This window comes from Bufo gargarizans, chromosome 3 (assembly GCF_014858855.1).
Source record: "Bufo gargarizans isolate SCDJY-AF-19 chromosome 3, ASM1485885v1, whole genome shotgun sequence".
Lineage (NCBI taxonomy): Eukaryota > Metazoa > Chordata > Amphibia > Anura > Bufonidae > Bufo > Bufo gargarizans.
The window spans coordinates 165,188,957-165,202,237 of record NC_058082.1 but is presented as its reverse complement, the minus strand read 5'-3'; the positions used below and the strand labels follow the sequence as shown (position 1 = coordinate 165,202,237).

The 13,281-nt window shown below is 44.1% G+C and overlaps 1 protein-coding gene across 1 annotated transcript in view; it reads left to right on the top strand.

Annotated features, from left to right (window-relative positions):
* Nucleotides 1–10,304, top strand: part of ACVR1B (activin A receptor type 1B) — a 55,136-nt gene extending 44,832 nt beyond the window's left edge. Inside the window, exons 8-9 of the mRNA XM_044284802.1 lie at nt 6,061–6,191; nt 7,705–10,304. Of these exons, the coding sequence (XP_044140737.1) occupies nt 6,061–6,191; nt 7,705–7,830 (257 nt within the window). The 3' untranslated portion in view covers nt 7,831–10,304. The remainder of the gene's footprint in view (nt 1–6,060; nt 6,192–7,704) is intronic.
* Nucleotides 10,305–13,281: the final 2,977 nt, after the last annotated feature.

Below are 13,281 nucleotides of genomic sequence, written 5' to 3'. Positions count from 1 at the left end.
ATATTTTTTTCAATAATTGAATAAGCTTTTCATTGAAAACGTGTGAAGATCAATTCGTAAAGTGTTGGTTCACAGTTGATCTTGTACGTATTAGATGACTGCAAAATTGTCAATAACTTAAAATACCTAGAACTGTGAATGGTCAAATGCTTTCACCCTGATGGGCAGACGGTGTAAATTGCCTGGAGTCATCTCTTGTACTTATTCTGCAATTAGATACACACTGTATTGCTTTTACCTGCTTATGCAGTTTACTATAGACTCCTTTACACTGCACCATTTAGCAGACAATTGTCGGGAAGGAAATGTCCCTTCCCAACAATCGGTTGCTAACGCCAGTCACAGGCATTTAACCCATAATGTGGCTTTACCCAGGAGAGATGCATTCCCAAGACTTCAGCTTCCCTGCAAAGCGATTTGGAGAAGCCGTTGGATGTCTCTAAAAGCTCTGATCTCTGAAGAAACCAGGGCTTTTAGAGCTGTAGTTCCTATGGAGTACAGCAGGTGGCAGGGCTGCATAAGAGTATAGCAAATCTGCAATGAATTGGAAGAGCAATTAAATGCAATGTTGTAGAAGCGATCTAACAAGTTCTTATAGCTACGAAAAAGTTTTTAAAAATAGAAAAAAAAATAAACATTACGTGTTCCAAAATGTCTATGCTATTAAAATATATAAAAAATATTTATCCTGAAAAGCGCACCGAAAAAAATCAATATGGCAGATTCGCTGATAGTGATCAAAAAGTCATGCACACTCCAAAATGTTATCAATAAAAACTATCTAGATCCTCTTGCAAAAAATGAGCCAGATCCGTACACATAACTATAAAAATTTTCTAAGTAGAGATGAGCGACTTGAAAAAAAATGCGGCCGGGTTGCCAAGTTTTTTGTCAAAATTTGGTTCAATCCGAATGTATTCGCGGCAAATCAAATTGAAAATGGCTATTTCCTGGCTTCAGAGAGCCTTTATAGTGATATAGATCACTGTGCCTTCCAGTAACACGCATAGGGAGTCTGTTGTGGTAGTGAAACAGTACTGTGAGTCAGTGACATGCAGATGACAGGCGTCGCTCTTGGAATCACTGCACACTTCACTTATTTGGGCAGTTACTGACCAAATAACTCAAGAGTAAACTCGACCTTACAGGTCAATGTTAGCATCAAGAAGAAACGCACTCCTTTTACACCGTCGGCAGCTGATTCCACATAGATGTCTACAGAACCTGTCCTATTAAACGCTTATACAAGTAGAGCCCCCCTTCATTCGGTCATCCGCCTTCATTCAGTCAGCATTTGGTCAGTAATCCATCAGTATTGCTAATGCTAAAAAAAACAAAAAAACAGGAGTTGATCCAAAATGGAGATGACACGTGAATATTGGAACATTGCATGTCTTCTGTGTTTTGTACCCACTCCTGCTTCTGGCTACAAAATCATAAGCCAATTCTGATGCAAAATGTGGACCATGTCATGCGGGCCTCATAGCTGTTACATAGACAGCTTCTGTTGTGCGTCTCATTTTTACTTCCTTCTGACAGATCAGAAGAAGGGTCAAATAAATTGTCAGCCAGCCCGAAAGGCAAAATAGTGGCCCAGTCATGAAGGGGGTAGGGTGTGAACAGCATGAGAAGTCCAGAGTGGCCCTATGACATAGTGGTGAGGTGGCAGCAGCATCAGGAGGCCACAGAGTGGCACAATGACAGTGTGGAGGTGCCAGCAGCAGCATCAGGAGACCACGGAGTGGCAAGGTGACATTGTGTAAGTGGCAGCAGCATCAGGAGACCACAGAGTGACCCAGTGACAGTGGGGAGGTGGATGGCAGTACCAGTACCAGCTGAAGATGGTGGGGGAAAGAAGGAGCATTTGGCATCAGATGTGTGGCATCAGGCAGGTGGCAGCATCAGAATAGTAGCTGAGGCAGGTAGCCAGAAGAAACCGATCTCTTTTGTCAAAGTGTTGGTGTGGACCATAGATGCTCTAGGCTGATGCATCAGGCATTGGTGGGTGGAAATCCTGGCTGGTCCACGCCTGATTCAGCTTGACAAGTCAGTCTTTGCCCCCTGCCGCACTAAACATCCGCTCTGATGCCACACTACTGGCTGGGCAGGACAGCTTTTCCAGGGCAAACTCTTCCAGTTGCGGCCACAAATCCAGTTTGGCTGCGCAGTAGTCCAGCCGATCTTGAATGTGGGGTGGCAGGGTGCTGCCCAAGTATGTCACCACCTGCTGGTTCAGGTCCTGCTCCAGGTCTAGCTGCTGGTGAGTAGTTTCTTTAGTAGGCGGGTGAAGAAAGCTGCTTAATCAGCGACTCTGGACTCAAGTTGCTGCTGATGGAGCTGGAACTGCTCCTACCCCCTACCACAGCAGCCATGGCAGAGGAACGTGAGCGCAGAGGGCCATGACCTGCAAAAGGATGGACGATGGCGCAGACAGGCAGCGGCCAACTGACTTTATAGTGGATGTCTTTATAGTAGTTCAGTTTGTCTTCCCTCTCAGCGGGTGTAAATAAAGGCCCACATTTTGGACCGGTAGCAAGGGTCCAACAAGGAGGAGAGCCAGAAGTCATCCCTCTGCCGAATGGTGACAATTCAGCTGTCTCTATGCAAGCAAGTGAGCATGCATCGGGCCATTTGTGCAAGTGACTCGGAGGGACTCCCTTCCTCCATCTCCACTGCATACTGCCACAGTGTGTCTGGGACCTCTGCCTCGTCTTCCTCATCGCACTGTAGCTCCTCTGGCTATTCCTGCTCCTCCTCCTCCTGTCACCTGTGTAGCGAAAACGCCTATTTCGCTACACATTGCATGTGCTCCAATGTCCTCCTCCTCCAGTTCAGCCCCCACAGGGCTCATGTGGCTTTGAGATTTAGGTGCCACGTCTCTAGTCCCCTGACCAGACAGATTTACCAGCATCTGTTCTACGACATGAAGCGGTGGAATGACCTCGTTCATCCCGTAGTCCTGGCGACAAATAACGTGGCCCCCTCAAAGGGCCTGAGAAAACGGCAGGTGTCACGCATGAGCTGGCACTGGCTGCCATTGAATTTTCTCAGGGCAGTACTCCTGTCCGCTTGGATAATCAAGAAATCGTTTATGGCCTTTCTCTGTTCATATAGTCAGTCCAAAATATAGAGGGTGGAATTCCAACGGGTGGAAACGTCACATATCAGCCTATGTTGGGGGATGCCGTTATGCAGCTCAAGGAGGGTGTGCTTTGCAGTGTACGAGTGGCTGAACTGCATGCAAAGTTTCCTGGCCATTTTTAGGATGTCTTGCAGATAGGTGGAAGACTTCAGAAACCGCTTGACAACCAGATTGAACATGTCATGCAGGGCGCCTGGCTCAGTCCTCCTTGACGCAGCGCTGACACCATGTTCTTCCCATTGTCGGTCACCGTGGTTCCGATTGAGTTGTTGTGGAGAAAGCCACAATCTGATTTCTTGATGAAGGACATGGAGTATTTCCTCCCCTGTGTGACTCTGTTCACCCAGGCAAACGAGGTGCAGAACAGTGTGATACCGCCGTGCCCTGCACATGTGGTATGCTGGCGGGGCACTGTGAATTGTCCCTGCAGTGGAGGCTGAGGACACGGAGGATGAGGTGACACTGCATATGTTGACACAGGGCCATGGTGCCAACATTGGCACCCTGGCCACGCGTCACCTTCTCCCCACAGATTCTACAAATGGGTGGGTGATTTTTACCCCCAACACTCTGCACTGACTGGCTGCTACTGCCGCTGCTCCCGTGAACCCCTGCACCACTACTTTCCAGGCAGGTAGACTCCTCCGAAGCGGGTGGTCTTACCCGGGCACGTTTGGCTCCCGACCTCCCACTGTTGCCACTCTGCTGACTCTCGGCCACACTAGCGACTTGCTGGCTCCGCCGCTGCCTCACAGGCAAGCCATCCTTTTCTCCTGATGATGATGAAGCCCCTAATTCACCTAGCTCCCAAGTGCGATCAGCTACATCATCATCGAGTACTGTATGCACGTAACTGATGTCCTCCTCAACAGTCTCTGGGTCAGGAGCCTGACCGCTCGCAACACCAACTCCCACACCTCATCGCTACTTGCCTGCCTACTGGAGGAAGCAGCAGATGTCTCCTCCACATCTTGGCTGGCCAGTAGATGCTGACTGTCCTCTAGTAGCTTGTCCTTGCTGTATAGCGGAGCTGAGCCCACAGCATATAATACTTCTCTGGCTGAGGGAACAGAAAAGGACAGAGGTAGGGTGAGGGCACGGGGCCTGCTCCCGGGCCATGCCAACTAAGAGTTGTGTCTGACGAACTCACAGACTCTTGGCTGGGGGTGTCTGGTGTCACTTGGGACGATGTGGATGACTAGTCAACCATTCAAAAACCTCTGGGTTGCTGGTCAAGACATGACTGCTAGTTGATACCGGGAGCACAGGCCTCTTGCTGTGACTCCTGCTGCCACGGCCCCTTACTCTGCTGCGACTTGTGCCTGCGCCAGAAACATTTAGACCTCTGCCACTCACCTGTGCATGGCCTGGCACTTCTTTGTCTGACATACTGTTAGATTAAATAAAAAGGAAATTGAAACGCCCCAAAAAAGTCAGTAATTTTCTCACTTCACCACACAACAAATACTTTTTTTGTGTGCCACGACTACGTCAGATAGGGCTTTAGAATATGACTGCACCGCTGAATGGCAAATTATATAATATAATATATATAATTTATTTATTTTTTTGCCACTAATACATGCCAAAAAGGGCTGTAATTTTCTCACTTCACCACACAACGGCTAATAAGCCATTTTTCCCCACTAATGCACTCCAAAAAAATGCTTTAGAACATAAACCTGCACGGCACAAGGGCAAATAAGACGTATAAATATTTCCTTGTAATAAACCCTGTTAATGGCTGTATCAAACAGCACTTGCACCTCAATAACAAGAAGTGTTTGCTGGAATTACAGAGCTGTATAATGGCAATTTGGATCCCCAGTCAGTGCAGCAAGGTGTAATAGGATTGTTCCTATTACCCAGGCTGTAACCTCCCCAACTGAACCCTGTTCTGCTTCAATACTGTGGAATGATTCCTCCCTATCCTTTCCCTGAACTTCTATACAGCAAAATAAAAGGTTTAAAGTCTTTTCTACCACTGTCTTTTCTAGCACATGCTGACGTCTCTCCCTGCACTAAGCACGCTGGAAAATGACTGACTCCAAGATGGCTGAGGCTATTTATAGGGCTGGCTGCTGATTGGCTGCATGCATGGCCTTGTGGGTGAACCTTGCAGAGTTCCTTGCTCCATGTCCTAACACGTATAGCAGATTAGTTACCACGAAGCGTGAAGAAATTCGGAGCTAATCAAATTTTTCCTGAGATTCGGATCGAATTTCACTTAGTCAACTTTGATTCGCTCATCCCTAGTTATGAGGGTCAGAATATGGCCATCAAAAAAAAAAAAAAAAAATCCAAATGTTTTATTTTTCCAAGTATATAAATAAATTAAATACAACAAAGTATATAAATGTGGTATCATTGTAAGCATACTGACATGGAGAATGAAGGGAACAGGTCAATTTTACTGCATAGGGAATGTGTAAAAACCAAATCCATGAAACTGTGGCGGGATTGTTCCCCAACCTCCAAACCCGCCCCCCTCCGATTCCACCCCATTTGGCAATTGGTTTCCAGCTTCCCACTTCATCTTATGCAATATTAAATGGTGCCATCAGAAAGTACAACTTGTCCCTCAAAAAACAAGCCCTCGTATGTCTGTGAATGGAAAAATGAAAAGTTATGACTCCGGAAATCCAAAGACTGAAAACCATCTTGTAATGAGCTTGAGCTATTGGCCTTCTGCAACAGGATGCATTCTGTATGCTGTTGGGGTGGCCATCTCTGCTCTTACTGACGTGTGTTGGTTGCACCCATGTGATTCCACTAGCCTGACTGGGCAACACTATTGGCGTGTGCAGAGCACACTAGTTTGTACTGTAACTATACTGCTAAACCCTTTTTTTTATCATTCTTATTGATCTTGTGCATATTGCAGTGCATGTATCTGAAAACCTTAATTCTAATTTCAGGCTTCCATGAGGAATATCAGCTTCCCTACTACGATCTTGTACCATCAGATCCTTCGATTGAAGAAATGCGAAAAGTTGTATGTGACCAGAAGTTACGGCCTAACATACCCAACTGGTGGCAAAGTTATGAGGTTGGTGCCTGTCAATGTAACGACGAATGCTGATGCTTTCTACAGCACATTTATCAGTGTGTCAAAGATCAGATGATCTGATCGCTGCCTGTGGTGCTGCAAAAGAGGGAGCATTCTGCCTCTGGGGGGTGCAAGATTTATAGACAAGTAATACATGGGTATTCAAGGAAATCTTCACAGCAGCATTGATGAGTTATAACAGAATGTGTAGAAGTAGAAATGAAATGAGTCTTATTGTTTAAAGGGGTTATCCTGGAAAAGCTAATTATGACTTATCCTCAGGATGGGTTATCATATCACACTAGTGGGGGTCCAAGTCCCAGCATCCCCGCCAATCAGCTGTTTCAGAGAGCCACTGCGCTTACCGAAGTCTCCCAGTAGCTTTCCAAGGACAGCCCTATTCATCTTGCAGTGGCAGTGCTTGGTGTTGCAGCTCAACATCATTCAAGTCTATTTTCAATTTTTCCATGAACATTTTTAATTGCCTATCCAACTAGGTGATGATTGGACCACGAAGGCTTGACCACTGGGGAACCAGTCCTCCCCTTCAAGAACGAGGAGTCTCGTATATGAATTCCTCACTAGTGGGTATTTCTATCCACTTTCCCATTGACTTCTTTGCAGCCGGCAGAGGTAGTGCTCAGGCTCATAGAAATAAAGCGGTGGACTAACGCTAGTGTAGCACATGCAGCACATTGATCCAGCAGGCTGTTCCAACAGTGAACATCCTACTGGATTTCTCTGGATCTGGCCTAGCAGGATAGTGCCATGTGCTTGGTGGACTCCATTGACTATTATGGAAACCGACAGGGATCCAGCGAATCCCAGCATTTATGCGGGGAGTGTCTGGACCCCTACCAATTCCCATTATAGTCAGTGTGGACCACCAGGGAACGCGGCACTATCCTGCTATGCCGGATCTAGAGAACTGCTGTGGTCCTGTGGAAATCTAGCCTAATGCCACTGCTCCATTTTCAGAAAGGACTGTCAGGGGTCCCAACTGTCACCCTGGGGATAACCCCCTTTTAGTAAAAACATTTTAAAGGGGTTGTCCAAGTTTTATTTATTGAAGACCTATCCACAGGATAGGTAATCAATATCAGATCGCCGGGGGTCTGACACTAGGCACCCCCGCCGATCAGCAGTTTGAAGATCACGCTTGTATAGGAACGAGCCTTCCCATTGAAATGAATGGACCAGCTTGGGCGTAATTACACCTGCTCACCGCTGCCTATGCGGGGCGAGCAGGTAAACCAGTGAAGAGGAGGCAGGCGGTGCCGGGTGTCTGACCCCCACCGATCTGATATTGATGACCTATCCTGAGGATAGGTCATCAACAAATATAACTTGGACAACCCCTTTAACTCTTTTGGGGAGTTCAGGGCTTCACTAGTGTATACTTCTATGTACGGTAACTACCACGCTGGAATGTACATGGGGCCTGGTTTTTATTTTTTTTATTGCATAGAAAATTAAGGATGAGTTTTCAGGTTTCTCTTTTCTCCCCGACCAGGCACTACGAGTTATGGGCAAGATGATGAGAGAGTGCTGGTATTCGAATGGGGCAGCTCGTTTGACAGCTCTTCGCATCAAGAAAACCCTGTCACAGCTCAGTATACAGGAGGATGTGAAGATCTGAAGCCTCTACCAATGCTCCTGACAAAATGTGGAAAATTCATACAAGCTGCCATGATGTAGTACATAAGTATGAGGCCTACCTCAACGTTTCTTCCCAGACAACTGCCAGTTGAACAATGGGGCCTTTTGGCCGAAATGGAAGAGAACAGCACTCTTAAATTAATTCTATGTTTGGGTCTGAAACAGAAACTTTTTTTTTTTTTTCTTTCTATTTCCCCTTTTCTTTTTCTTAGCATGAAGATATGGTATCGGATTCAGGTGATTACCGTATTGCCTGACTTTTAATATATATATTTTTTTCAAATGAAATTCCCATGGTGGCACCCATCTGGGTAGGGTAAAATCGACGTCATGTAACCTGCTTAAAGTGGTTCACCCAACCATGCTCATCTACTGGTTCAGGTCCTAGTGGGCAAGCTGAGGTTTCCCCTTGGATTTACCCTAAACACAAAGAAGTCTCCCTTGAAAGGATTGCGTTCGGGCTTTTGTAAAATGACAATGGAGCTTGAAAGCAAACACTACACTGTCCACGTAAGACCCGCGTCCATGCATGTGCAGGGGTGTGTGTAGCTAATTTTTGACCTGTGTTTTGTAGGTGTACATGTGAGCTTGTCTGCATGCGCCAATATAAAGCTCCACTTTTTTGAGGTGTCGGTATGTAGATCACTTTGAGTGACGCTTCATGTAAAGTTTGCATACAGGGCCACTTTTTACCTTAATTTTTCTATGAGTTTTTATTTTATTTTTTTCTTTGCAAAAGCAAAACCCAAACTCTTAGCTTGTTTGAACATAACACTAACATCCGCTTTCCAGGAAGAGGAGATTCATGCTGGTGAAATCTATTGGCAATAGAAACATTACAATAAAAGACCCTCAGCTTGTGCTCTCCGAGCGGATGTGAAGCGAGGAGGACAACCTGCAAAAATCCATCGTCATTTGTAAATGAATCTCAGGTGTCAAGCATTTGTCAACAGCAGGGATTTTAGATGTTTGTGCTCATTAAATTGACCGGCATGGGTGTAGAGGTCGATCCTTTCCAGCCTGCCTTCTGGGGGAACTGACGTGGGAAAGGGTGCGTGGTATTTTTGATGCCGACCAGCAGCTTGAGAGACTGTTCTGGCTGCCCGGGCCAGGCTCCAGGAGCAGGTTGGAAGTGGGGATTGTAATTGATGATTGACACATTATACTTTAATACAGGACCTTAGTTGAATTGGGAGATTTTATTTCATTTTTTTGTTCAGCATCTACAGTACAATAACTCTAAAGCCATAACTTTTAAACTGGAGTGTTTTTTTTTTTTTTTTTCCTTTTAATTCTTGTGACTTTATTTTTTTTTTTTTTTTCGGGAGGGGAGAGTTGGGATTTTAACTTTTTTTATTAAGTATTTTAATTCTTTGTAAAAAAGAGAAACCACAAAAAAAATCAGAAGTCTCTATATATAAATATATATACACATACATATTACAGTATAAATATTACCTCTGTCTATTGTTTTGTATAGAGATCACAACAAAAATTTAAAAAACCAAATGCGCCAAGCTATATTTACACTGGAACTATTTGTACTTGTACTTGTACATGGAATTATCTTCTAGACGCTGGATTGATCCTCACGGTTCCATGTCACATTTTTATAATGCCATGTCGTCATTGTCTGTTTCTTCAGGTGTACACCATTTTCCTGTGTGTATCCTTCAGGGGTTTTAGTGACGTGTCCAAAGTTCTATAAATATATCTATTTTTTTTCTGCTTTCTGTGCAGAACTGTTAATAAACTCCCAGTTTTTCTCGTCCGAGGTGCTTCTCAGTCTCGTACAGCTCACTACCATACTAATGTGAAGCTGGCTTGTGCATTAATGGGGTGTATGTAAACTTTTAGTGTTCTGGGGCTGGGGCGTCGCTCTGTCACTTGGACTGTTGTATAAAGCATTAGTCACTCTAAGTCTGCTGTGCAATCTCTTGGTAAGACATTTACACATATATGCAATATATCATCTTCCTAAAGTCGAATTTGGTCAAATTTACAAAGGCTATGAAAGGCTAGGGTTACATATTGAGCAATTGTGGTATCAAAATGGCGTTGTGTAGCCAGGGAAAAGTTGGACATGAAAAGGAGTGGAATGTGTACGAGTATTACGAATAGTACGAATTCTAGATAGTAGCACCAGGCTTTAGCTCTTGCATTTTATTGACTATGCTCTATATTGATTTGCAATGGATATGTTTTCTTATAGGTCTTCTATAGTAGGCATATTACAAGCATAAGAAAGATGAGGAGTCTTGCTGCAAAACTATTTTGCGTGTCACTAGTGCAGGAGACCTCTTGTAAATGGCAACCAAAGTTAATGGGCATCTGTCAGCAGATTTGCATCTATGAAACTGGCTGACCTGTTACATGTGCGCCTGGCAGCTGAAGGAATCTGTGTTGGCCCAATGTTCAGATGTGCCCGCATTACTGAGAAAAATAAAAATAAAGTTTTTGTATATGCAAATGAGCCTCTAGGAGCAACGGGGGCGTTGTCGTTACACCTAGAGGCTCTGTTCTTTTTGCAACTGCCGCACCCTGTGCACTTTGACAGGTCAGGTATGACGACGTTTTCATTGCCTGGCCCTAACAAAGTGCAGAGGGTGCGGCAGTTGCAGAGAGGGCAAAGAGTCTAGGTGTAATGGCAACGCCCCCATTGCTCCTAGAGGCTCCATAATTTTATTTTTTTATTTTATTTTTTTGTGCCTTCCTCTGGATCAACTTGCAGGATGACGAGTCGAACTGGATGGACAAATCTCTTTTTTTTTTCAGCCTTATGTACTGTGTTACTGATTGCAAATATTAAAACACAATTTTTCTAAGCAATATGGGCACATATGAACATGGGGAAAACACAGATGCCTTCAGCTCCCACATGTAACAGGGCAGCCAGTTTCATAGGTACAAATCTGCTGACAGATGCACCTTGTGTATGCAGCACTGGCAATGCGTTAGATGACGAGAGAATTGTCATGTAGTCATCAGCTTGGCAATGTATGGCTATGTACATGTTACATACTGATTTCTGATACAGGCAGAAACGGATGATTGTATGTTCTCTATAACATAATGCTTTATTTGAATCTTCCTGGAGTGGAGGCCTAAGGTGTCCAACCAAGACTGCTTATGCTTGCCTTATGTGGGCCAATGATATGTGCCAACCCTCCCATTAGCAAGAGTGTTAACCACCTGTTGCAAATAGTGTCTTAGGCCATAGACAGATTCCTTCTAAATATATTTATTTTGTGTAAACTCAGTGGATTCTATATTTAAAATTAAAATAAAAAGGCCATTTTATCTAACGGTGGTTGATGACCACACTTTTGACATTTCTTCCATTGCTTGGTCATTCAGTGCCTATAAAGGAACATAAATCATCCCATGCAATGTAACCATCCTGAGGGTGGATGCTTCAACTCTGTTGGCGTACCCCTCACTATGATAAGTAAAAAGGCACTTATATTCCTGGGCGCTATTCCGGGTAATTTTTATTTTTTTGTTTGTCCCATGGATATGTGCCTTCTTCATCTCATGTGCATACATTCACAAAATGCATTTACTTGTGTAACCACTACTTATTGGGAGGTAACCTTTTTTTTTTTTTTTTTTCTGGAATAATTCATCTCAGACTGCTGTGTGTTTGAAGTTTTATATATTATAGTTTTGATTTTGCTAAAGCATCAAATGGTAGTTTTAATGGCCCTTCTCTATTTTTATTATTTCTCTTTTTGTATTGTATATATGGTGACCAGCTTTCGGCTGATTGGTAGTTTTAGGCCATAAGCACATAATTTAGTGGTGGTAGAATTACACCTTTATGTTGAATTGTAGCATGATTTCTAATCATTTCTCAGGATGTCCAAAATGTTTTACAGTAAGCAGAAGATACAGAGGTACACGATCAACAGGGACAGCAAAACTTCCCATGATTTGCTTTATCTGCTTAGACTAACTGCCAAAAAAAGGGATCTAGCCTTCCCTTTTGGAAAAGTGGTTAAGTCTACACTGAATTTTATGTTTGATCCCAAGGTCCAGATGCAAAAGGTGTGGATCAATAGAAAGTATTGAAAAGAAAGAAAATGTGACAACCTGGTTTTCAAAAGGATTTTCCTGCACCATTTACATATTGATGACCTTTCCTCAATATGTGATTGGTGGAGGTTCCGCTCCCGGCAACCTCGCCGATTTGTTGGTAGGGGCTCTGGCCTGTGTCATCACATGGCCTTTGTGCGAGTGAATGGGATGGAAAAGCAATATCAAGCAAGACCTATATACAATGTACAATGCTGTGCTTGGTCAATCAGGTGCTTGAAGATGCCGCATGCACCCAAGGCCCAGCGCTGCAACTTCTTCAAACAGCTGATTGGCGAGGGTGCAAGAAGTCGGAACCCTATTGATCAGATATTAATGACCTGTCCTCAAGACAGGTCATCAATATTTTATTCCCGGAAAACCATTTTAAAGTGGTTTTCCTGACACATAACATTTATTGCATATCCATTTGAGTGCTTTGCTGTATTCAAATCTCCCATAGACTATGGAGAGTGACGGCAAAGGCACTGCTAACAGGGAACCAGGCATACCTGTGTCTTGGTGTCCAGATATCGGCTTCCCTACTGATCACATGAAATCGATTTATGCCAAAAATGTTAATTGTGGGAACCCCTTTTAAAGGGGTTGTCAGATTTGTTTTTCTTTTCATAGAAACTGTGGCACAGTTTCTATCTGGACGAGTGGTGCTGTTTCCAAGGAGGAAATGGCTAGCCCTTTTATTTACATGGACAAACCCTACACATTTGGGTTCATAAAAAATGTCAGGGATGGTGTATGATGTTTTAAGAGATGTATGGCGTGGTGCCGTTCAGAATGTAGAAAAATGCATTGGCTCACGTTTACGAAGACCTGTGCAAGTCAGTTTATTAAATAACAGATGTTTGCACCTTGCTAGACCTTTTTGTAAAGTGTCTAGCAAGTTGGCATGGATAAGTGGATTGGTAAAATATGCCAGAATTATGTCCTGCATTAGTCTTTTTGGTGCATAAAATGATGTAAGGTTATACTAGCCTTGAGCTGGCCTGAGTAATAAGTGTCTAAGTTCTAGAGATGCGCCAAATTTATCCATAGTGTGCATGTCATGAGTTTGGCGACTATAGGCTTTAAAGGGGTAATCCAGTTGATAACCATTTGATCGGTGGGGGTCCTACTGCTGATCACGAACAGGTCCCCCCTGCACCCTCCCTGAAAAGAACGGAGTGGCCGGTCGCTACATTCATTTCTATAGGATTTCCGGAGATGGCCAAGCTCTGTTCTTGACAGGGGGACTGCAGGGAGTACTGGGCCCCCATTCTTGGGATTGAGAACTCTGCTATCGCCAGAACTCCCATAGAAATGAATAGAGCGGGCCACGTGCATGTGCGACCAGCCGCTC